Here is a 24418-nt window from a genome sequence, read left to right as displayed (position 1 = left end):
ACGCATATTAATATCTTTCTAAGATAAGAGTTACAATATGTGGCCAACGGATGATGTTACGTTCGCGGCTGGACCTCGTGATAGTAAGAAATCAATCGCAGAACAGAGAACGTCGTAGTTTTTCATTCATTGAAAGTTCAAGAATTTCGAGTTAAAAAGTTTCAGTGTCGCGTTGATGAATTGAGCTTTTTATAACGCTCGGATTTAAAGAATCTATTACGGTAAGAACTGAATTATATTCCAAAGTCTTTACACGGTGTTTTGATGTTTTAAATGAAGCCAGGCACCTGGTTTTGCCCATACTTTCTATATACAGTGTAAAAAACGTCATTTAGTCTTCATTCCTGTTTGCTATCATTGAAAGAAAATGTTATATTTCTTTCTTTATATATTTTGAGACGAACTCTTCATTCGTTCCAAGCCATAAGACGAGTGGATACATTGCATTATAATGTAATATATTATGTTGTACGTGTTACGGAGGGCTACGACACCCTTATTTGTAATTGTTGTTCAATAATGATTAATATGATTTTTGTCTATATTTATGAAGATTATATATATATATATTTCTCTCTTTAATGGACAGTATTTTGGAATTGTGATAAGGGTTGTATTAGAATAAAGTAGGTGCAAAAGAAGATAATGTGTTTTCTACCCTTTGCTGTTTACAACTATTATTGATTGGCGTTTTTAAGCATATTTATTAATTGTAAAACGAAAATATTTAAAAAAAATAGGATAAGTGTGGTTCCGACCGGGATCGAACCGGCGACCTTCTGCGTGTAAAGCAGATGTGATAACCGCTACACCACGGAACCCGCTGGTAGCAGTTTTTCGTTAACATGAATCTGCTACACCATTATTTTACCACTATATTTATATTATATTGTCAAGATCTTTACTTACAAATAACATCTAATATAAAAATTATACAACATTAGAAATTATAACAATCAACTAAGGAATTTTTAATTCAAAATTACTTACTCCAGTCACCATCAGATGGCAGCACATCACTGATAAAAAATAGTTCTATAATTGTAACGCCATGGGATTGACTAAGTATAGAATAGACCTGATATTAAATGGAACTTCATGTCTCACATTTTGAACTATCGATCTCGAGAAGAATCACATATCTTGAAACGATCAATATTTTATTATGACTATTATTGTCAATATTTAAGATTCTCAACATTATTATATATATTAAGAGACCATCTAAAGTCTGGGCGATCAATATATATTGTCAATAGAATGTTGAGAACCTTAAATATTGACAATAATGTTGATCGTCTGAACGTTCCTATAGGTCCTTTGCGATTTGCTACAGAGAATATAGAAATTATGGCATGACATTCTGTAATACCGACCGTTCAGAACTGTGCACGATAAAATAATTAAAATCTTAGTAAAATTATTAAATAAATTGAAAGAATGGATATCATATTATTTTTACTAAATTTTTAACACAAAAAGCAAAATTGAAATTTATTCTATAAGAGAAAAATATAAATTTTGTATTGATTAAATTACATAGAATTTAATGACAGATAAGGACTATAAGAAAAGATAATAGGGATATGGTTAATTATAGATTTTTATTACTTGTATAAATGGTATAAAGTCGAATACAATTAACAAAATGATGTTCCGGATGGCGGAGCTGATACATTTTGCAATAAACATAGTTCCATTTTTTTACTTGTCTTATTAATTAATAGAAAACTCAGTATACATATCAGAAAATATTTTCCTGTCAAACGAATCAATCTGAATATTATATACGGCGGGCATCATGCTCCTATTGCATCCGGGTTTGTACTTAAAAATAAATACTACTACCTACTAAGAAAAAAGATCTCTTTCTTTTACATTTAAAAAGGCACGATAACGACTAGGTAGAAATAAATGGTACGCCAAAAATAGTTATTTGTTGAAAAGATTATTCGTGCTTCTTATTCAATAAAGCAGCAACTCTGATATAACAGACAAATAAGTTTTGTACGAAGTGCAAATATGTAAATGCAATAATCGTTTCGATCTTCATGAAACTCTTCATTAAGTTTGATTTAAACATTATATTACAGAATATTTTCTCATATGTAGTACATATCTCTATAAATATAAAGTACTAACATGTGTCGTGAATTCTGTTTTTAATCTCTTCTTTATTGTTTTCTTAAGCAAAATATATCATTCGAAACTTTATATGAATTCTTTATATTAATGAAATTTCTGAGATTTGATTTCTAAACCAAATTCTCTCGTGCTTTTTCTGTGTACCTTTTTTTAAGCATTTTTAAAAACGTGCTGTTAGAATTCTTGAAATTATTTTGTGGACTTATTTTCACATAAGGCGACAAAATTCTTCTCCTTGAGGATCACCCTGAAACAAAAAAAGAATCATATTTACGTAGACAAAAATATTAAGATTGGATACCTGAATTAAAATTGGTTCGCTCGATGAATCCAACTGGCATGATATGATTATATTATGTCATTATATATATATTATTCGACAATTATTAGTTACAGAATCTTAAGCCAATATTAATGAATGTTAATTTTTTATGAAGAAATTTATGAGAGAAATAAATATTGTACGTTTATTCTTACATGCGTGTAAAGATATACACACGTACATATATTAAAAATATACACGCACATAATATTTACTTTATTGGTAAGAAATATATAATTATTTTATTACTGACGCAGGCAATTTGTATATTTTAATGGAACCTTTTATTCTGTAAATTAAATTTAACGAATGATATATATGTACTTTTGAAACAATGAAATCGTTTGATGAATATTTCCATCAACTGATTTCACTTAGTTAATACCAAACTTTTCTGGAAAAATGTTAAAATAATGTTTATGCATGCATCACATCGGCGAAATTTTCTAATAAGCCTCTATAAATACAAATGAAAAATAATTTTTTTTATTTTTATATATAAAAAAAGATGTTGATTCGTATAAATTTCAAACAATTCAATAAGTAAATATAACAGCAATAAAGTGATGGACTATATGTTAATAACTTTTTAGTATTTTAACGTTTTAGTTGATATAAGTATCAATAAGTAAGAATACCAATAGTATTGTGTTAATAACAATATCGATGATAATGAAAAATGTTGAACAATAACTGTATATTTATATGTATAATGAGTTTGTTTAAATATATATCTTAAAGACAATGTGGTTAACTAATGAGATGTTTATATTTTAACCAAAAATTACATTATATTCTTAACATTCATGATGTTTTAGTTAAGCGTGAGCATGAAAATAAAGTGCTGTGAAGAAGAAAACACAAAGCAAATAATTTCTTTTACTTAAAGCGCGAATGACATTGATCATCGACGACTATTTTAACGTTCGATAAGTAGAAAACTTACATAAATTGACCCATCAGAACCGTTCGCTCGCCCACTTAATATGGGTAGAGATATCTTCTCTATGGAATAAGAAGATTCGTTGATGATACATATCCCGATTTTATTTTATATTTAAAACATTAAATGTAACAATAAAATCAATTTAAAGAAAACTTAAAGAAACTTTGTATAAGAATTTTATAAAAATAAATGACAAGAAAATCAGAATGTTTTATAGCCACATTGTCTTCATTAACTAAATACAATTACAAAAAAAGAAACAATTTTTCGAAATAATAAGATCATTAATTATTTTGTAATTGGTTTTTAAGTTTTCATTGCAACTATGGACATTGATACAGTAACAATTTTTAAAGGTCGTATTTATGATATTTCTCACTTATATTTTCAATGTTCTTATTAATATCATTACTGAGTAAAATAGTATTAAAATATTTTTAAAAACATATAACACTAATACTTATTCCTAAATAATAAAATAAACCTTTTAAGATTTGGTTTAGCTGTGGATAAAAAAAAGAATAAGCCGAATTAAGATCGACTATCATAATGTGTATAATTCTATAACCTCTATCTTAATATTGTATCTGCATATTCATACATACCTGTTGATGGTGAAGTTCTTCCGAAGGTCGAAAACCCAAGTTTTCCCTATGTCGGGATAGAGATGTAGACAATTGTTGTCTTTTACACTCTGAAGTAGCTATTTCCTATTTGAACAATAAAATATTGAAGATATTCTTTACATTCATTGAATAACACAGTAGTAACAAAATGTAAGAAATACTCACTTCGCCGTCGTTGTTAAGAAGTGTAGTTGTCATAACATCTGATGTAAACCATTTTTGGCCTTTCATAACAATATTTGATGGTGGTTCATGGGTAGCACCAATATCAGCAGACCACACCATTACAGTTGCACCTGCTTCTAATTTTGCAGTACGATGGAACTTAAATACTGTTTCCAGAGAACTAGCTTTACGAATAATTTGCCAACCACTAAGTCCTATTTCCTATAAAAAATAAAAATAAATTGAAAACATTAAATATAGTATGATAGAATTATTGAACATGCTGGAATACTTTATTCAGTGCTAAATATCTTACTTTATTGCCTTTATTGGTGAGTTTGACAAATCGTCCTTGAGGATCAGCTTCTGTAATTTCTATGTCCCCTCTAGATGTTCCAGATACACTATAATCAGTACTACTACGTTCTTCACTTTCCTCTAACAAAGTGCGTTTTCGTTTTCCACCTCTTAATGGCGTGTGTCTTGAAGGAGTAGTCCTGCCACTAGACGCTGTTGAACTTGACTGTACAGGCATGATGTTTAATCTGTAAATAAATAAATATGAAATATTTACAAAATTCTTTTTCATTTAATGCTTGTAACTACATTGTATTATAATATATAAAATTTATAAATATTTTTATAGAACATTAACTGTATTACCTGGCTTCTTCAGATTCCAAAAGTTTTCGATATGCTGCAATTTCCAAATCAAGAGCAACCTTGATATCCATAAGATCTTGATATTCTTGTATTTGTTGAGCCATTTCATCACGTATACGTGCTAGCTCTGCTTCCAAAGATGCTACATTTTCTGCATGACGGGCCTTCTCATTTTCACGTAAATTTTCTAAATCCCTGTATTTAAATTTGTACAATAAATTTAAATTTATCCTATATTTAAATTATTACAACTTGTACAATAGCTTAAAATACTTAAAATTTATTACATAAAAATATAAATTCAATTAGTTCATAATAAATTACCTTATTCGTGCACTAAAAGCATTATTTGATGCTTCCAATTCATTGATTCTTTGATTAAGTGTATCAATCCTTGTTCTTGTTTGCCTTAATTCCTCAACAGCTAAACTTGCTGCTCCACTGTTACGTTGGGCATGGGCTGCCAAATTTTTAATTTTATTTTCATATAACAATTCAATTTCTTCTCTATTAGCTCGCATCTGAGCTTCATATTGATCTCGTAATTCATGCAAAGATTTTTGCATTTTAGCTTCATATTCCTCAGCAAGACGACCATCTATTTCAGAGATTTCAATCTAGAATAAAATATAGTAAAAATGGACAATCATACAGAAACATTTATACTAAATATACCTATAACTATGTGGTTATTTTCTAAAATGGCACTAACTAAATACCGTCAAATACAAACCTGTCTCTTTGTTCGTGTTTCCGTTAATTCCTGTTGATACATTTGGTCTTTAAAGCTAATATCTTCCTTTAAACTTTGAATATTATTTTCAAGAACAATACGTTGTAGAGTTTCTTCTCCCAGATGTTTACGGGAATCTTCTAACAATGCCTTCAATTTCTCTACTTCTTGTTCTAATTCATTTCTCCTCTCAGTATCCTTTTTACGTTCTGCTTGACACTGATTATATTGTGATTGTAAATCATTATAGCGTGTTTCATATAATAATGAATTTCTTTCAGCAACTTGTAAGTCCATTAACTTTTTATCTAATCTGAGAAAACCACACAAAATATTTACAAAATTTATTAGCTAAGAAATATTTAAAATACAGTTATAGATTTTAGATATTTTAATATTATAATATTAATATTTAATATCATAATATAATATATTAAAATATTATAATCTATATATGATAAAATGTATAATATCATATTATATTTAAATATAATATCTAAAACTTTCATAACTCAACAGTGCAATCTCATGCATTGTTCTCCATTTATGTATTAAAAATATTAAATTTGACATTATATAATACAAAAAATCTTTTCATATTTCTCTTCTAAGTATGTATATACATAATAAATTCCATGAAAAAATTTTAATCATTTAAGACATTCTGGTAGTCGAAAACAAGAGAGCTTTAGCGTTTCTATTTCAGGCAACGACCCACATCGAGAATTTTATTTTGTACAACGATGTCTCGAAAAGTTTTAATATTTCGTTAGTTTAAAATGTACAGTATATTAGACTCGTAAAATATAATATGTATCAATGTGATATAAAAATGTGATAAATAAAATAAAATGTAACAAATAAAGACTAATTCAAATACTCAATTAAAAAATAATAAGTATATAAAATAAAAACGATTCTCTGGAATGAAGTAAAATTTGTAGGCCACACATATATAAATTTTACCCATGACAAGATTTTACCACAAAAAACGCTAGGTTTGGATCATCATACGAAAACAAGTATTTTACAACTCTATCAATGTCACTTCCTTCACCAAGAAGTATCGTTTTTTATAACTGCTATATAGCCAACATTGACAATGTATGTATACATATATGTTACATATAATTTCATCATAATGATAACTGCAGTAAATTTTGAAGATCGATAAAAAAATGATTGGGAAAATTAAAAATATTACACATTTCGAATTTTTTAACGACTGGCTTACACTTTACAATACACTTTACAATACAAAATAAAACAAAAAACTGAATATAAATCCGGACGCTAAAACCCTCAGCAGTCGAGTTCAAAAACATAGTGGAGATATTCCGTTAAACAAAACACAAGCAAATATATACATATGTACTATATTGATATTCCTCAAAATATACTATGTATGTAAACTACAAAGAGTCAAAGTTTCAATCCAACCGAAACATTAGTTTTTCATTTTATTACTTGTGTTTATTCATAAAAATATAAACTATTAAATTTTCGATATTTCATAATATTAAATATATGTTTACAATAAATCTAAAGACATTTCTACATACTATATGTATATACATACATACTTTTATTCGTTTCTATCTTTTAGCCTGTTAAACAAAGTAATATGTATTTCCCGCTTCTCGTTTCTCGTTTTACTTGTATTTTTATCGATTGCTCAAACGCTTGCTCGAAAGGAGGTCAATGTTTTTAGTCGAGGTTATACATGCGGTTGAAGATGACATCACCGCCGCATAGTAAACGTGACACAATCGCTCGTAGTAACGTCACGTTTCAAGTTAGTTAGGCACACCCAAATATTCCGAAAATTTTATAACGAATTTTATCAATGGAACATCATTCTCTTGAAAATTTCATTCAACTACGTTCTAGCGATATATATTTCGGAAAAATAAACATAAGGAATTGATATTCGATTTTAAAGAATACTATAGATAACTACTACAGATAAACTTCGTGGTATATTTTCTTTAGATTAGAATGTAACAATTAGGAAAAGGGAAAAGTAAACAAACGTACAAATTCTTTTCACAAATATATATCTATACCCATATTTTGATAAAGCTATACAAATGCTATAAATGAATTTCTATTGCATTAACATAATATAAAAATCCCATTTATGTTTGATGTTCCTTAGATATCTAGCCTAGTTATAGCAATCAACATTGATAGTGTCATTTGACTTAGAGTGAAGCACACTTAAAGTGAAGTGCATAATACATGTAATAAAACAATGTAACTAAACAATTTGTATCAATAAATGTATACAATGGCTTAATTCTGAATTAAGTTAAGAGTCATTAAATTAACATTAAACCAATGTATAAAGCATTTGCATATCATTACACATGTTTACCATTCATTAATGTATACAAGCAAATGTAGGAGTAATAAGAATTCTAACATGCAAATGTTGAAGTATAATGTACGTCTATATATCGAAATACATTTTTTAAGTATAAAAATAGACAATTATAAAATATATTACTTCCTGATATCCTTGTATTTAATTCTAATAATTTTTTAAACATGTATTATTTTCTTTTAATTCCACATATTTTATTTACAAATATACTTTATTTTGTTATTAGAGAACAAAATTTTTTTCTTAAGTATCAATATTAATTTTAAGTATCAATATTAATTTTATCATTTTCTTCGGCAAACACATTCAAATATTGTTACATTTTAATTGGTGATATGAAATTTATAAATAACATTGAATCAGATAGAAAATATATCTAACGAACCGTATGTAAACAACTCTTACAGAATCAACCATTTATTTTTATAAATTTCGGAAATATTTATTGCAAAACAATAATACTATTTGCAAAAATATATCATGAACTATAAATATAAGTATACCTTTATCATAACTTTCCAAATAATCACCTCCATCTATACCCCAAATTTTGCGATATTTTTGTAAATAACGCGTAATAAAATGCAAATTATATACAATATATACATAAAATATAAATGCAAATCAAACGGTTTCGAGCTCGTAAACATAGCGGGAATTAACGCTAAAACATGAGACATGCTGGTTACAAGAAATCGTAAATTTTATAATCGCCTCGGCCTCGTCCCTTTGAAATCAGGCTTGCATCGATTCATACGTATTTCCGAGACGCATTATCACTCGACCAGAATAAAACTAAATGTGACTTACGTGGACTTGAGCTCCTCGTTATTATCCCATAACCGTTTGGTATCAATTTCTAACTTTGCTCGTTCTCTCGCAGTGTCATCCAATAGTTTCCTTGCATCGGACAATTCATGCTCGTACATAGATTTTATATTAGATACTTCGCGGGTGATAGTCTCCTGGGTCGTCTGTACCTCCCGCGTAAGTCTCGAATTCTCGGTTTCCAAATGTCGTACTTTGTCAATGTAGCAAGCCAACCGATCATTTAGATTCTGTAAATCTTGCTTTTCCTGAAGACGTGAATAACGGGTCGGACTCAAAGGACTCCCTGGCCGCTGGCCGATCGGCGTTGACGTGCTGAATTGTGACGACTGCACGTTGCTACTCGAACTCGCCGCTGTGCTCTTCTTCGTTGCCTTCGTTGACATTTTGTTTCACAATAAATCAATTTTTTTATTGCACTATCACTCGCCCTGGCACTATCAAATCATCAATTTGGTGCACAATAACACCGTGTCCGTGAAAGACGCTTCCAGCGAATTTAAAAAACTACCGAAGCCCAAATCCTCTTGCCTCGATCAACGGAAGAACTGTTTAGCGGTGACGCCAACATTAACGAAGCAATCTCCTTATGTGCATCTTTATATTGCGTTAGTAAACGCAACGGAGCAATGCGATAGGTTACGTCCGGTATACACAACGCTCGCTGGCCAATAGCGTGTCATTTCCTTCTAAGTCCCCGCCAATAGCGGAACGTTTAACCACTAGTGAAACGCATCGACAATCTTTGACTTTTACTAGAAAACTTGTATAAAAAGAAGGGAAATATAAAAGTTTCGATTTTATATATATATATAATAAAACTTGCTGGTATTTAAATAAATTGCCAGATTTTAAATTTAGTTTTTTATACAGAGATTATGTAAAATTTAAATATATATAAAAATAGTAATATAAATTATAAGTTCTTATTATAATTTTATACATTAGATATTATCGCTAAATCATTTTTGTTGTTTTACAATGTAGATTCTCTTATATCTGAATAAATATTTCAAGGATACCATAACGAGTTGTTTATTATCCGGTAATCTTGAATTACATAAGTAGAGATAATATAAATAAATAGTTTCTATAAACAGTTCACGATGCTCATAAATTTCATACATTTATACTCATATATTTAGAATTCAATATTAATTTAAAGAAAAGATATCATATATCCATATTAAAATATTTTGCATACTTTAATGTGATAATAATAATCTATTTTACTCATATGATTTAATACTGTAGGAAATCAAGAACGCTAATGAGTTTCCACACAACTTCTGATTTCTGATAGTAAGATCTGTGACGTATAACGGCGACTGAAATGTGAATATGCTTGTAGTAGTAGGGAATGGTAATACATGTATGAAAATATAACAATATAACTTTTAAGCATGTGCTTCTTTTATAATTTTTATGATCTAGAAATTAAGTTTCTATGCTAGAATAATTTTTTAACTTGTTAATAGTTTTTGCATATATTTATTTTTGTTTCTTAAATTATCTTGAAATACGTTATAAATAACTTCCGTTTAGCATTTAGTTTTTAAATATCTACTAGGGGGCAGTAAAGTAAAAACTTTTAAATTGTCTGTAATAGTAACTGTAAGTATCTAGACTTAGACGTTAGTATCTCCGAATACGTGAATATTATACAAAAAATAAACAATTTATATTTAAGGTGGTATTCATATAACATAAATGATTTTTAAATATCAATGATCAAAGTGAAATTGAATATACATCAAGAAATTATGTATTTGTTGAGAAACAACTCACATATTTACAGATTGTGACAACGGTGTTTGCAAATAATAATAATAATAATATGTATCATAAAATTTCGTTACGATTTTAGGAACATTTAATTGGTATGACAACATTGTAATACTATTATTGGAAGTGAAGATCTCAAACGTCGTAAACAGAAAAACGCGAATATGTGTGATCTTATAGATTTAGATAGCCCTGACAGAAAGGGTTCATTAAGTTCAAGACTTGCATCGCCTTTAATACCAGCTCCTGCAGATATTATATGCAATAACTATAATACTCGAATGAACGAAACAAGTTCTCTAATGATAGGAAAACGTGATAGTTTAGAGAATAATCCTTTTGATATGGTGCTACATAAAACTACGGAATATATTCAGAAAAAGGATGATCCTTTTGAAATAACTTTAGAAAAAGCATTGAAAATAAAATGCAAAAAGAATACTTATTTAAGATCAGGTTCCTTTGATTTACCAGATAGTCGTGTTTCTAAGAAGAAAAACAGACAAAAGTTAAAACTGAATAAAACATTAGATGAGTTTTTGATTAATGACAAATTAAATCTAGGCAATGCAGAAGCTAATAAAATAACTAGTAAAAGTATAATTGTTAATTCAGGTAATACTAATATATTAAGCAATAATTTTAAATCAGATAATGTTATACCTACCATTAATGTGCAAGATCTTGATTTATCCATCTTGAATCAATCTGTGATGAATGATATATTATTTGAAGAAAACAGTGAATCAAATAAAAATGAAATAAAATCTACTTTACAAAAAGAAATGTTAGTTCCTAATGCAACTTTGAAAATTGCAAAATCTAGGCGTTCTTTTTCACAAGGAGGAACATCTCCAAAGAGATCAGAATGTCTACATCAAATATCACTATCTGCATCATTAAGAACTAATTCTAATAGTGCAAGTAACATCTCTTCCTTAAATTCGCTTGACATGCTAAATGAAGGATTTTTAAAAAGTGATAGTAGAAGTTCTATATCTTCAAATTTGTCAAATATTTCTTCTATACCTAAATTAAATTCTGTTTCCTCAAATATTAGTTCATCACTAATGTTATCAAATGGAACTATGAATCGAACATTCCTAGAAAGTTGTTCGTCAGAAAGATCAGGAAATACAAAATTAACTGAAGGTGAAGATCATAATAAGGAAAGAGAATCTGCATTATCACCAACAAAGAATTTAGAGATTTCTGTAGCAAATGTATCAACAAGATCCTCATTGTCTGATTTAACAGACCGATTTAATAAACTTAAAGCAAGATTATCAGGGATTCACATTCCTCAAAATTGTACCAGTAATAAAGATGAACTCACATATAATTCTCCCAGTGATATAAAAGAATGTACAACTGTAACTGAAAAAAATGAAATGTGTGATATAAATAATAAATTAATAGATGTTGATGTTTTCACACCAGACAGTAATTGTAGCAATGAACACCATAAAAGTACTATTTCAGATACATCGTCAGATTCTGTATTCCTTGTAAGTTTCCTAATTTATATATAAAAAATTATTTGTCAAAAAACATTTCTTAGTTCATTTTTACTTTACAGGAAGGAAATAAGATTAATAAATCAATACTTCAGGAAGCAAAACTTCTTGCAAAAACTTTTGAAGAATTGGCCATAAAAACCAGTTCGGGCTGTAAGTTTTTATTACATTCAATATTTTTTAAATACATATAATAAGTACCATATCAATGTTGCTTATCAAAAATCTAATTCTCATTAACTTCTTTGGATAATGTTAATCTAATAAAATTTTAATACCAGAAAATGTAGCAAGAGTAGATAATAAAAGAGATCAATAATTAAGCCTTAAATATCTAAAACAAAAAATATAGAAATGATCGGTACTAGAATATATTTTTAAAATAAGCAAAATTGATACTTAAATGTATACATAGTTTAAATATACATTTGCAACAATAATTTAAAATGATATGTATTTTGCATTTTATTGTTTAGCAAGCATTGATGATCTCATTACAAGCAATCCTTCATGGACATTAGAGTTGTTACCAGCATTTGATGATGAAACTTCAGAAAATTTAATTGAATTGCCTGTATCTCCTGATGGAGCTGGATCAAAATCAAAAAATATAAAAGTTACAGAGAATAAAGATAATGAGTCATATAAAGATAGAAAAGACGAATTTAGTAATAAAATAAAAAAAGATATGGAAGATTTAGAAATGGAACTTGTTGAACCAATATCAATGGAAAAACGTACTACAGCAGTAACACTTTTACTAGACCTTAAAAAATTAATCAGAACAGAAAAGAATATAGAAGCAAATAAATTATTGGAAAATTTGGAGAAAGTTTTAGGTATTAATTGTGAGAACAATACCGAATTATTAACTACTTATTTTAACACAACCAATAATTTATCAAAGAGTCCACCAAAATCAAGTAGTAATTTGGAAGTAATTAAAAATGTGGCAGAAAATAATATGGAATATAGTAAAGAAGGTAATTTGACTGGTGATTCAACAGAAAGTATTAAAGAATCAGTATTCTTTGAAGACATTAATGTAAATGATGTAAATACGAGTAAATGTATTGATAATCAAAAGTACTTAAGTAATATAAATAAGAAACAAAAATGTGAAACTTCAGAAATCGAAATAAATATTGAAAACATAAACAAAGAAAAAGATAAAAATGAATTTAGTGCTCAAAAAATATCTGAAAACGATTCTTCTTGTAAAGAGAAAAATAACAGTCCATTGAACGAAAAAGTGGTAATCGAACTGCTTGCAAACATAGGAAAATTAATATGTAGACAGACTGAAGAACATCCAACTTTGAATATACTTAAAAATTTAGAAAAGGTATTGAATGTTGCTTCCAATAATTGTAATGTTGATAAAGATACAAAAAATAAGAATGATTATATAGAAATTCAACAAACTCCAAAAAAATCAAAACTAAAATCTGAAAATGAGAAGCAGTCATCATTTCTATCGAAATCGGTTAATAGATTGAGTTTAAACTTAGGATCAAAAGTAAGCATAATACTATAAAAAAATTGCAAAATTTTAATAAATTGCCTAATAAATTAATATAGATGATGATGTCTATTTTAGAAGCAAACAATTAGTAAAAATTTTATTAGAAGAAGCGTATCTGTATCTCAAACACCACCAGTTGAGACTCAATCAGGTTCATTAATATCTACCAATAAAGATACATCTCAATTGAAGGAAGTAACAAAACGTTTTCCTAGTGATCCTGGTTTTGTTAGCCCAGTATTGAATAAAAAAGTCATTATAAATAACAATAAAAATCAATTACCAAGAGGTAATTTTTTGTTTTTATAACATTGACAAGAAAAATATTTAAGATAATTAATTTATATCTCCTTTTAGATACACAAACTAAAACGGGAGCAACCTTAGATCTACAGAAAGAGAAAACTTCGATGATATGTACAGTTAAAAATAGATTGAAGAAGAAGATAGACATTGATATAATAAATAAAAAGGGGCCAATGAAAGCTATTCTTCCTATAGGAAATATGCAAAAAAGAGGTATATTGTTAAATACATAAAAAAAATTATATTTCTATTTTTCCTTATTATACTAATATTTTATTTGGCTTTTTTGCAGAAAATATTAATAAAAAAATAACTTCATCTATTGGAAGTACAACACCACCTCATAAGATAATTAGTAGTACACCTAATTCCACAACCAACGGACCTCAACCAGTAAAAAAATCGCGATCTTCAAAACCGGTAGCTTCATCAACTCCAGATACTGAACATTCTAAAACGCGGAAAGTACAATCGCATATAGCTAACAGCCCAAAAAAACGTAACTTTTCTTGTGACATTTCACCAGTAACTACACGTGTAAATGTCAGTAATAACAGTGGGCTAAATAATAGTCCAAGAAGGTATGTTGAACTTATATTATATCTGAAAACTTAGAACAATAAAAAGTAATTTATTTTTTAGAAGTAATAAATTACCATCTCCAAAGAAAACGACACCTAAACGACGACCAACAGAATCTGGTATTCCAAAAGCACAAACACCTCCTATAAGAAAACGATTACATTCTTCATTTGAGGTCAAAAATGGAAACAATATCCAGCGAAGTCCGTTAAGGGATAGTAACAAACTTATCCATAAAGTAAAGCCGACCAATTTGGTATGTACAAAATCGTATTTTAATAATACTCATCCATATTTGTAAATAGTAATTAAATTATAGTATTTTTTTAACAGATTTCAAAACTTCAGCGGCACAGTTTTACAAGTACAAATGTGATGGACAAAGAAAACAGCTATATTTAATTTATAAAATTCCTTTATAATTGATAATGGTTGTATTATTAAACATACATAAAGCTTTTTACAACGTGTGTATTTTTTACATTTACATTTTTTTACAGTGTTTTACAATAAAATATTTGAAACACGAAACAATTACCATTTTCCTTCTTTTATTTATCCATTTACTACTATGGGGCATATTTGTTAGTCTAACGTAAAAAGTTATAATCTATATTTTCTTATACAAAATATATCTAATATTGTATCGTACGTTATTTTGCGCATTATGTATTTGTATTTTCATAATCAACAGTTTATATACTTTTCTCGATACTCTTGTTACCTTCGAAAAGTTCAATTCTACGCGTTTCAAACGGAGCCTGGTATCAAAAGCTTCTACAAAAATAAGCGTATTTAAATTGTGCCACGTGCAACATATCTTAAAATTTGCTTATGATCTGTTGCGTCAGATCCGTCGATCTGAAAGCAGGCTCAAAAGGGAGCTACTCGGCCGGGAACGAGGATAGCAGCGCTCGGGAATGGCCGATACGTCACGGTCGTTTCTAAAATCACAGACACAGTAACGTACCACATGTAAATCATAGAAAAAATTTTCTTCCAAGACATACTTTTATTTCAATTGAAATTTACAAAAAATACATTATGCTTTAAACTCATATATAATAAATTATCGCTTAATTCTGCGTAATATATCATACCGTACTAAATATTTAGCAAAATATGAAAAAAAGTGGTTATTAAGAGTAAAATTCCTAAAATCTTTTTTCCGTGAATATCTATCAATATTTTTCAAAAAACTATGTTTTATTAATTGAATTACTTCAATAAGAAGGTGACAAAATTACATAGTTAAATAACAATAGGTAGGAAAGGAAAAAGAAAAGGTGTTATTAGAATAACTGTAAAATTGGTAAAGCAATGCGCAGAAGCCGATTCCTACAGGGTGTTAAGAAAGACATCGCCGTACCTGCACGGACCAGTCCCCGCAAAAAGTGCGCTCCGCGTGTTCCGTACTCCAGCGGCGGACCGTCCACACTTGCGTGTAGCCGCACCCGGCTTCGCGCTCTTCGCTTTTGTCGAAATAATTTGTGAAAGCAGCTTGTTTGGAAAGTTAATCGGCGATGCAAACGATTTTTTGAGAATTCTCGGAAGTGACAGTGGCAGTGAGGTGAAGTGCGTCACAGTTTCTCCGAGTTCGATCTTTTTGGGCGTTCTGTAGAAACGAGCAGAGGTAGCGCGGCGCGCACAAGAGGCCGCCTCTAGGAAAAGAGCGCGTCTCACGCGTTGCGCTACATCGGAGTTATGCGATGTTCGTGAAACTATCGCGGAACGACATAGGAAATGATGAAAAAAATTCGTAACTGATCGAAGTGAAAGCGATTTGTAATAAGCGAATCGATGTTGTTGTAGGTGTGCGTGGATTCGCAATGATTTTTGTCTGGTCGAACCGGGAGTAAGAAAAGAGGCTGGCGCGCACCGAGTCTACCTCGGTAAAAGACCGCGTCTCGCAGGTTTGCCGTGTGCTGCGATAGCTATTGTGCGATACGATTGTCTAAGCTTATCGATATTCTTAAAATTGTAGTACTTGTCATCGCATACGATCGAGGTGATAGAGCGTAGAAAGATTTAGCGAACAGTTTGTACACAGTGTCAACACGTACAAAGGTATCGTACAGGGAACGCAACCGGCGACGATATATCCCGCGTGGTACGTATACGCATATACGCGTATAACATATATACACGTAAGCGCGAATACGCGTTGGTGTGGCATGCACATAAGGACTGTGGACTCATAAAATCGTGGTGTATCGTTTAGTCGCGTGTATCGAAGTGGCCTGTCGCGAAGCGCGCTTACAGAAAGAGAGCCAATACTGTGGAAAAGTTGTTGGACAAACGGTGAGGGAGAGAGATCAGCGAAAGAGGAAAGGTATCCGTTTTGTTGGACGATTGGCGCGTGGCGAAAACGTTCGACGGTCACTTGGCACGTATGTAGTGCGATTATTCCCCGATTATACCGTTTCGTCCTCGTGAAGAAGGCATTATTTATGGGTGCATGGATCGGTGGATTTTCACAAGCGAAACAAAAGAGAAAGATAGCAAGCAATTTCGAATTAATACGAAGACAGTTCTCTTTGTTCGGACTGCGATACCTCGATAACGATTTGTTCGAATTTTAAATCGTCAGTGAGGACGATTACCGGAAGGAAGTTACGTACGTGGACACGAAAGTATCCTGACGTCGTTAAAAGTGCGTGTAAAGGGTGTGAAATGCGTCGCGCTGCAGTTCGATGTTCGATCCAGCAGCGGCGGACGACCTGACTTTGTCAGATTGCTTCTTCGTCGCCGTCGTATACACCTCTCTCGGCTTCAGTCCAACAATGGATCAGCGCAGTTGTGGTACGCGATTCGAAATTCTCTCCCGGTATCGGACATAAGACGGTAGAAAGTGATAATTCGTGAGCTTCGTTTTCCTAGCCGCGTTTAATCGCTTTACTCGGCTGATTAACGCCAAACAGTTAGCGGACATTTCGCGCGTTCCGAATGCGCCATAGATTTTGCACGTTATTGACTTGGTCGATCCGTGCAATCGATAATATTGCATCACGTTAACGAGTTTCATCGGTCGTGTTATTTTTCTCATTTCAATCCGATATGCTTGTACAGTTGAAAAAAAAAAGCGACTAGACAATCCGTATACGTAGAAATATATTGAGATACACGTTTTTATTATAACGTATTGCTTCCACTTGTTTATATGTGTAAGAACGATTCTGCGCTTGATACGAAGCGGAGCGGACTGTTTCCACCGCAAGAATGATCGACATTTTATCTACCCATTGTTTCGAATGGTAATCAAGAACTTTCGATATTTACGCGATAATAAATTGAGATAGGTATACGGTTGCAAGAGTTTCGCTTTCATGTTACGTTCTAAGAAGAATCATTTCGAAAACAGAGCGGACATTTATGCGAAAGTCAACTAAATGATAAAGTAAGAGCGGATGTATACGCGCAATATATAGAATTTTGCCGGTCGTTATGACATCACGCGCGAATGCATCGAGCACCGTGAAAACGTGCAGAGATCATCGTGAAACGAATTTACATTGGTCCTATGTTCTTTTTAACGATCGTGTGAATAGAAATTGTCAGATATACTATTGTGGCAGAGAAGATTTTATCGACGCGTAATAATGCAGCAACACCGAGTAGAAACGCAAATACTCCATGAGGAGCAAATCCTGGAGGCAATAGATCAGTTGCGTCGACGAAAGGCGCGACCCGACGCTGATCGCATCTGCAACTACTTACTAAGGAAGTTTTCGGTAGATGCACGGGACACCATAGCCGATCTTCATCGGTTAATCGAAGCAGAAAAAGTGATACAGGTCGACTATAAGGGTAATACTAGTTACCGAAATGCCTCGAAATGGTCACGGTTACAGCTTTACAAAAATCGACCGGAGGGTTTCGTCAAAGAGAAATTAAACTCCGGGATGGTAGCGGGTGCCGTGGCAGAACTCGTTGTCGAGGAGCCAGATTACCTTGATCAAGGTGTACCAGCTTACAGATTGATTGAACAGTTGCTTGATGGTGTCTCAAATCCTACTTCTAGACGTATGGTAGAAGATTTTCTTGGAAAAGAAGTAGCAAGTGGTAATTTGACGCGTCTTTCTAACGGCAATTACTCGTTGGTGGCGACGTCTGACATGACAACCACCGCTGAGCCACATCGAGAATCTTTTACCCTTGAGAATGGAAACGTGCGACGTAAGGAATTACAAACTGTTTCATCAACCACAGGTGGTCTTTATGATTTTGACGAAACAGAAAACCTGACGATTACGGACTCTAGGTCGAATACACCGAGGTCCTCGCGTCAGGCAAGCCCCAAATCTGATCCACAGATCAGAAAAGAAGAATGTTTCGAGATAATCGTTGGAAGAAACGAAAATACCGAATCATCAGTAGAACACGATTCTTCGAAAGAACGAGAACCGCAGGAGCCATCGCAAACCTCCGTTGAAGACGTGAAAGAAGACTCAAAAAATACGGATAATCAGACTCATAACCTTAAAAGGTCGTCGAAAGCTGAGCGTAAACAGCGCCTACTAGTTCGAACAGACGACCCTATGGACATAGAGATCAAATTTGAGGACTACCAAAAAGATAATAAAGAAGAAATAAATTCGCAAAAAGAAAAGAGAGAAGAGACTGGACATTTGAGCGAAGAACGAGAGGACGAGGATGCGGGGAGAAGTTCCACTAATCCTTCGCCTACGCCATCCAACACTAATGTTGGAGGCTTTCGTAGTGCTCGTAGAAAGGTATGTATCTTTTCTATTTTTTAAATATAATTGATTGCTTAAGATTTTTAATTCGATTTGTATATGTTGAAAAAATTGAAAATACAATTTCGTTCCAGAGAGCAAAAAAAGTATTTGATCCTTCTGACAATAATCTTGTAAAAAGAAAACGTGGGAGACAACCAGGCTCGCAAAATAAATCTTCTATACCTCAAGAATCGCAGGATTCTTCTAAAACAACTGTTAAGGATGGACCTTGTAGACAATGTAGTCTTTGTGCCAAAGAAAAGCAAGAGACTTTAGTTGCTTGTCGTGATTGTACTGTACGAGGTATTATCGTATTTGAAAATATGATAAATGTTTTAAATTAATGATTTAATATATTTTCATTTATTTATAGCACATCCAAGTTGTATTTATAGTCCAGAAGAAATGATTCAAAAAGCAGGTAGCAATTGGCAATGTGAACGTTGCAAGAGTTGTACAATATGTTGTGAAACCTCAGACGCTGTAAGTAGATTATAAAAAATATATTAACAACTTTTTCCCAATTGTAATATAGCTTAATTTTACAGGGACCACTTGCAACATGTTTTACTTGTGATGATGCTTACCATTATTATTGCCACACACCACGTATAATAATTCCTAAATCAAATTCAAAGTGGCAGTGCAATGATTGTGTTCAAAAACAATATAAAACAAATATAAACCAGAATATTAATCTGGTTACTAGCAGGCCTGATACGCCATCAAATCCGCCTGTGTTACCCCCAGTTCTAAGTCCTCAAGTTTCCCCTGCTAGAGGATCTTCCGACCAAATGGAAGATGATGGTCCAAGAGATGGAATTGATCCAAATATACCTGATGCTTCTAATTGGACATCTGAACAAGTATATCAATATTTTGCAAGACTTTTTCCGAAAGAAGCAGAAGTATTCAGACAACAGGTACTTTTCTTCTGTTTCTAAAAAGAACTTGTGTTATCTGGTATCTATTATTAAATATTTCATATATTGATATGTATTTCAGGACATTGATGGCAGTTCTTTATTATTACTGAAACGGTCTGATGTGTTAAGTGGACTTGATTTACTTCTAGGTCCGGCATTAAAAATATATAGACATGTATTAAAATTACAAGTGAGAAGAGATGATCCAAAACTTTATTGGCTGTAAATGCTTTAATTACTTAGGATAATATTTAAACAAAGTTAATTATACTGTACAAATTGATTCCTTTTATATTTAAGAATTAAATATTTTTTTGATTCAGGATACTTTTTTATACTGTACATATTGTGGCTATCTTGAATTAAAAAAATAATTCTTTATCATAGAAAACTTCAAACTAACGTAAAAAATAATAAAAGAATTTCAAAATAGTTTTGTTTTTTGTACACAATTTTTTGCATTAAATAGATTAAATGACTTACTATTAATGTAAACCTTCCTTATTACAGTAGAATATACTTATGTTCGATGATTGTAATCAACATTTTAAAAGGTGCTAATCTTGTCACTTGTTACGTGTTAAAGTTAACTTCCTGTCTCATAATAAGAATTCTAAAAATTGTTCTGTTTGAATAAAATAGTGCGAATATGGAGTATAATAAAAAGTACTATTTGCATACCTTATCTTTTTTTTTATTTTTGCAGTGTATAATGAGATAATAAATATTAATACAATAAATTAGCACTACCCTATGTAAGGAACATGATACTTTGGTTTGAAATATACTTTCTTATCCTTTAATTATATTAATATTTACAGCATATTGCATCTTATATAATTAAAAGAAACATTTAACTTCAATTTCCGTTACAATTTTCATGACATATTAAAGTTTTGAATATATCTGACAATTTTTCAAAGACTTATAATTACTTTAGTTTTCGGTATCGATATTAAACATTAAAAAAGTTTCCTCATTTTTTATAGAGCAAATTTTGAAATCAATTCCTATAATTATATACAAGACACATAAAACTTGTTTATAAACTAATTCATCAAAAAATTTATAACATTAATGTATCATCTTAGCATCGTATTTGTAACATTTACATCAATATATATCAATATTTATTCTGAATAAGACCATGATATATTTTATCACTTTAACGTTACAGTAATACGAAAAAGATATCATTTTTTGAAACATAAATACACTAATAATTGTGTAACTATTTCATTGACCCTTTATTTTAAATTACATTAAATTGTTAAACATTGCATATTCAATAATTCATAATATTCTACTAAAGGATAAAGACATTGTGACTTTTTTAATTATTTTTAAGTAATGTCTTACATTGGTTACATAATTATATATTAATTTTAGTTTGTTGAGAAAAAATATGAAATTTATATATTACTGCATAATGTAGTCGACATGTACTATCGAAAAGCCTCAAACCATATTTCAATAATTACAATGACATAAGATATCATGTATTTAAATGATACAACATAATATCATACATAATGTTTTAGAGTTCTCTCAACTATACATTGTATCATATTTGTTTTTATAATTGCAATATTTCACATTTCCCCATGTAAAATAAAAGTTGAGATAAGTTGATAAAATAAATTTCTAACTATAATTTTTACAAATACATACCCTTTTACTCCAAAATTCATCTTTATGATTTTAAACTTATTAAACTACTATAATATAGGATATAAAAGATACAAAAGAATACGTGCATTCATTAAATATACAAACATCTTGAAACAAGCTGACTGTACTTAAATGTAAAATAAAATTTATCATTATTAAAATGAATAACCAATGTAAGAACAATAAAACAAAACTTCCCAAAAGCAATTGCTTTCAATGATCATACATAAATTTTCTTATATTTATACATTATATTTAACAAAATAATATATTGATACAAATACAAAAGTTTTTAACCCTTACTCAATTACTAATAAAGTACATAATTTGCAGTCTTATACATGTGCATATACCTTTTTACTTTGCAAGTTTTATTTCAATACTGATTTCAGTTACTTTATCTATTGGGAAAAGAAGAATAATAAGATCTGTTATTATAAAAACAATGTTATTCTGTACAAAATAATTTTATCATATATCACCATTTATTCAACCATAAATTTTCCCCACAAAATATTTTATTACCTATTTTATCATTTATTTTGATTTTAATTTTCATATGTATGTTTCAAAATCTCAATTAACTTTTTAAAGTCTTATTTTTATACACATATATTCTTAGAGGATTATCTTTTGTCTATGAATAATTTTGTTGAAAATTGAAAGTGCAGATACTTCTTAATAATTGTAGTATTCACAACAATCTATGATACATAATATAAACAATTTCTTAAAAACGGCGTTATTATACTGAAATTTCAACAACCTTCAAAATTATTGAAAAAATTATAAAGTTGAAGGTTCTAGCTAAACTTTGATATTAATTTCCGCAGGATCTATGCTATCAAAATATTTTGGTGGAGGCTGTTTATGAAATGGTGCTTCGTGTACATATAATGTAGCTGTTGGAGAAATATCAGATTTTTCAATAAGTATTTCTTTAAAAGGATCAGTAGGTTTTTCTGGATATAAACATAACCAAAATGCAGACAATGCTGCTGCTGCAATAGCAGAGGCTAAAAGCCAATGTGGTAGTCCAATATGTTTCGAGGCACACTGAAGCCAATCAGATCCAGGTACTGAAGCTGATTGGTCATTTTCTCCAGAGTAGTCTGATGGTACACCATAATCCACTGTCTATCATATCATGATCAATCAGATTTATATGACTTATAATAAATAAATATATTCTACATAAAGTGAAATTTCCAAACAAGATAAATATCGAAAACGAAATATATATTATGATTAAAATAAAATAAATTTAAAAAATAGAAATATTAAATTAACAAGAAACTTTTGCTACATTGAATTATATATATATATATATATATATATTTAGTTTCATTGATATCTTCAATAAATGATTAAAACTGTATCATTTAAATTTTTATTATAAAATACACAGTTAAAAACTTACCCCAGCATCTAATGGAACAGTCTTAATATATGTTTGTGGCAATTTAAATCCATTAAAATCCCACCATCCTGGGAAAAGTTCCTTCCGCAAACCTGGATCACTCAAAATATCATTTTCAGGTATATCAGGTGACATTACAAGTAAGTTGGAATCTACACCTTCCTCTATATAGACAGCAACAGAAAATAGTGATAACAAATCTGAAACACGTTGTTTGGCCATGAAATCACAACCAGTGCTACATGCATAGTGATCTTGAGGAGCTGTATATGCTTCTGCACATGCTACAACAAAATGAAGAAATATTTTATTTAGAAATTTATTAGTTACAATAATCTTACGTAATTTTTGGAAAGTAATTTACATTATAAAAAATATTTTTAGTTGGCATGCAAAAATAATCTTTTAAATTAATAATTGAATGAAATATTATACTATATATTTTATTTTATAATTAAAATTAAATTTAGTTTTAATTTAAATGCTATTATAATCATTATATGCTTTACATACAAGCTTCACAGGCATCCCTAGTACCATTTAAGCTGTTTAGTTCTAATTCATAATGTAAATCCACTAAATTGAAGAATCTACATCCTCGCTGACAACATGATTTGACATATTTACTCTAGAATTAATGAACGTCATCGTCATCATTAATGTATCAGTTCATAATATGTAACTTATAAACATATATTTGCTGATAACGCGTACATTTGTAAAAAATAATGATGTTTTTTCGCACAAGTTAATGCACGGATCTTGTCGATTTACACGATTAAAAAACATATCACCACGTACAAGACTTATAATAAATAATAACAGCAACGAAATAATTCCCTTTTCTTTTTTCATCTCAGAGAACTGTTGTGTTCTGTATTCTGTAAAAGAGTATTTAGCGTATCAATCAAAATAATTCGTTAGACGAAGAGACTTCACTGAGAGAAGGTTGATAGCTCCTCGAATAATCGAATAAATATCGATTTAATTATGGTGGGATGCGTCGCATTGGTCGACATGTTTGTCGTCTATAAGAATCAATCAATATTATTTTTCGGAATTATAAATGCATGTCATTCGCTAATCTGTAACATTTTCTATGCATTAGTAAAATTATGAATAAAAGCTTCATA

The 24418-nt window shown here is 30.2% G+C and overlaps 4 protein-coding genes, 1 long non-coding RNA gene and 1 other non-coding gene across 9 annotated transcripts; 2 read left to right on the top strand and 4 right to left on the bottom strand.

Annotated features, from left to right (window-relative positions):
• Window positions 1-748: 748 nt before the first annotated feature.
• Trnav-uac (transfer RNA valine (anticodon UAC)) lies at window positions 749-821 on the bottom strand. Its single transcript has one exon. It is a non-coding gene; the product is annotated as a tRNA-Val (tRNA).
• A 764-nt stretch (window positions 822-1585) lies between these two features.
• LOC126871480 (lamin Dm0-like) lies at window positions 1586-9397 on the bottom strand. 2 transcript variants are annotated; one of them, XM_050630360.1, is made up of 9 exons: window positions 8797-9397; window positions 5601-5913; window positions 5192-5484; window positions 4868-5062; window positions 4521-4749; window positions 4205-4426; window positions 4019-4123; window positions 3414-3472; window positions 1586-2392 (listed from the first exon to the last, which is right to left on the bottom strand). In XM_050630360.1, the coding sequence occupies exons 1-8, from the start codon at window positions 9198-9200 to the stop codon at window positions 3449-3451; spliced, it is 1785 nt and encodes a 594-aa protein (XP_050486317.1). In that variant the 5' UTR covers window positions 9201-9397; the 3' UTR covers window positions 1586-2392; window positions 3414-3448. The 2 variants fall into 2 exon arrangements, with proteins under 2 accessions (XP_050486317.1, XP_050486316.1); XM_050630359.1 differs by lacking the exon at window positions 3414-3472.
• Window positions 9398-10157: 760 nt separating this feature from the next.
• Window positions 10158-14999, top strand: LOC126871335 (uncharacterized protein PF3D7_1120600-like). Of its 3 annotated transcripts, XM_050630011.1 has the most exons (9): window positions 10158-10428; window positions 10505-12107; window positions 12179-12269; window positions 12593-13635; window positions 13717-13930; window positions 13999-14160; window positions 14240-14528; window positions 14590-14785; window positions 14863-14999. In XM_050630011.1, exons 2-9 carry the CDS (start codon window positions 10764-10766, stop codon window positions 14929-14931), a joined length of 3408 nt encoding a protein of 1135 aa, XP_050485968.1. In that variant the 5' UTR covers window positions 10158-10428; window positions 10505-10763; the 3' UTR covers window positions 14932-14999. The 3 variants fall into 3 exon arrangements, with proteins under 3 accessions (XP_050485968.1, XP_050485970.1, XP_050485967.1); XM_050630013.1 differs by having other exon boundaries at window positions 10384-12107; window positions 14849-14999; XM_050630010.1 differs by having other exon boundaries at window positions 10385-12107.
• LOC126871403 (uncharacterized) lies at window positions 14927-16045 on the bottom strand. The gene is made up of 2 exons (XR_007691635.1): window positions 15899-16045; window positions 14927-15473 (listed from the first exon to the last, which is right to left on the bottom strand). It is a non-coding gene; the product is annotated as an uncharacterized LOC126871403 (long non-coding RNA).
• LOC126871350 (uncharacterized) lies at window positions 15941-20962 on the top strand. Its single transcript, XM_050630052.1, has 5 exons — window positions 15941-19262; window positions 19361-19571; window positions 19642-19751; window positions 19817-20191; window positions 20274-20962. The coding sequence occupies exons 1-5, from the start codon at window positions 18129-18131 to the stop codon at window positions 20418-20420; spliced, it is 1977 nt and encodes a 658-aa protein (XP_050486009.1). The 5' UTR covers window positions 15941-18128; the 3' UTR covers window positions 20421-20962.
• LOC126871383 (transmembrane protein 59-like) lies at window positions 20867-24278 on the bottom strand. Its single transcript, XM_050630134.1, has 4 exons — window positions 24000-24278; window positions 23799-23913; window positions 23286-23569; window positions 20867-23002 (listed from the first exon to the last, which is right to left on the bottom strand). Exons 1-4 carry the CDS (start codon window positions 24138-24140, stop codon window positions 22673-22675), a joined length of 870 nt encoding a protein of 289 aa, XP_050486091.1. The 5' UTR covers window positions 24141-24278; the 3' UTR covers window positions 20867-22672.
• Window positions 24279-24418: the final 140 nt, after the last annotated feature.

Source organism: Bombus huntii, chromosome 11, assembly GCF_024542735.1.
Source record: "Bombus huntii isolate Logan2020A chromosome 11, iyBomHunt1.1, whole genome shotgun sequence".
NCBI classification, from domain to species: Eukaryota; Metazoa; Arthropoda; class Insecta; order Hymenoptera; family Apidae; genus Bombus; species Bombus huntii.
The sequence above is the reverse complement of the archived record's forward strand: the minus strand, read 5'-3'. Positions and strand labels throughout refer to the sequence as shown.

Excerpts from the sequence above, each read along its gene's own strand:
- LOC126871480 (XM_050630359.1), bottom strand. The coding sequence starts at position 9,200 with ATGTCAACGAAGGCAACGAAGAAGAGCACAGCGGCGAGTTCGAGTAGC. Across the intron at positions 5,485-5,600 it reads AAACACGAACAAAGAGACAG|ATTGAAATCTCTGAAATAGA; the intron begins GTTTGTATTTGA and ends ATTTTATTCTAG. Across the intron at positions 5,063-5,191 it reads GCTTTTAGTGCACGAATAAG|GGATTTAGAAAATTTACGTG; the intron begins GTAATTTATTAT and ends ATTTAAATACAG.
- LOC126871335 (XM_050630011.1), top strand. The coding sequence starts at position 10,764 with ATGTGTGATCTTATAGATTTAGATAGCCCTGACAGAAAGGGTTCATTA. Across the intron at positions 12,270-12,592 it reads CATAAAAACCAGTTCGGGCT|CAAGCATTGATGATCTCATT; the intron begins GTAAGTTTTTAT and ends TTTATTGTTTAG. Across the intron at positions 13,636-13,716 it reads GTTTAAACTTAGGATCAAAA|AAGCAAACAATTAGTAAAAA; the intron begins GTAAGCATAATA and ends TGTCTATTTTAG.
- LOC126871383 (XM_050630134.1), bottom strand. The coding sequence starts at position 24,140 with ATGAAAAAAGAAAAGGGAATTATTTCGTTGCTGTTATTATTTATTATA. Across the intron at positions 23,914-23,999 it reads CATCATTATTTTTTACAAAT|AGTAAATATGTCAAATCATG; the intron begins GTACGCGTTATC and ends CATTAATTCTAG. Across the intron at positions 23,003-23,285 it reads CTGTTCCATTAGATGCTGGG|ACAGTGGATTATGGTGTACC; the intron begins GTAAGTTTTTAA and ends ATGATATGATAG.
- LOC126871350 (XM_050630052.1), top strand. The coding sequence starts at position 18,129 with ATGCAGCAACACCGAGTAGAAACGCAAATACTCCATGAGGAGCAAATC. Across the intron at positions 19,752-19,816 it reads GTTGTGAAACCTCAGACGCT|GGACCACTTGCAACATGTTT; the intron begins GTAAGTAGATTA and ends TTAATTTTACAG. Across the intron at positions 20,192-20,273 it reads CAGAAGTATTCAGACAACAG|GACATTGATGGCAGTTCTTT; the intron begins GTACTTTTCTTC and ends TATGTATTTCAG.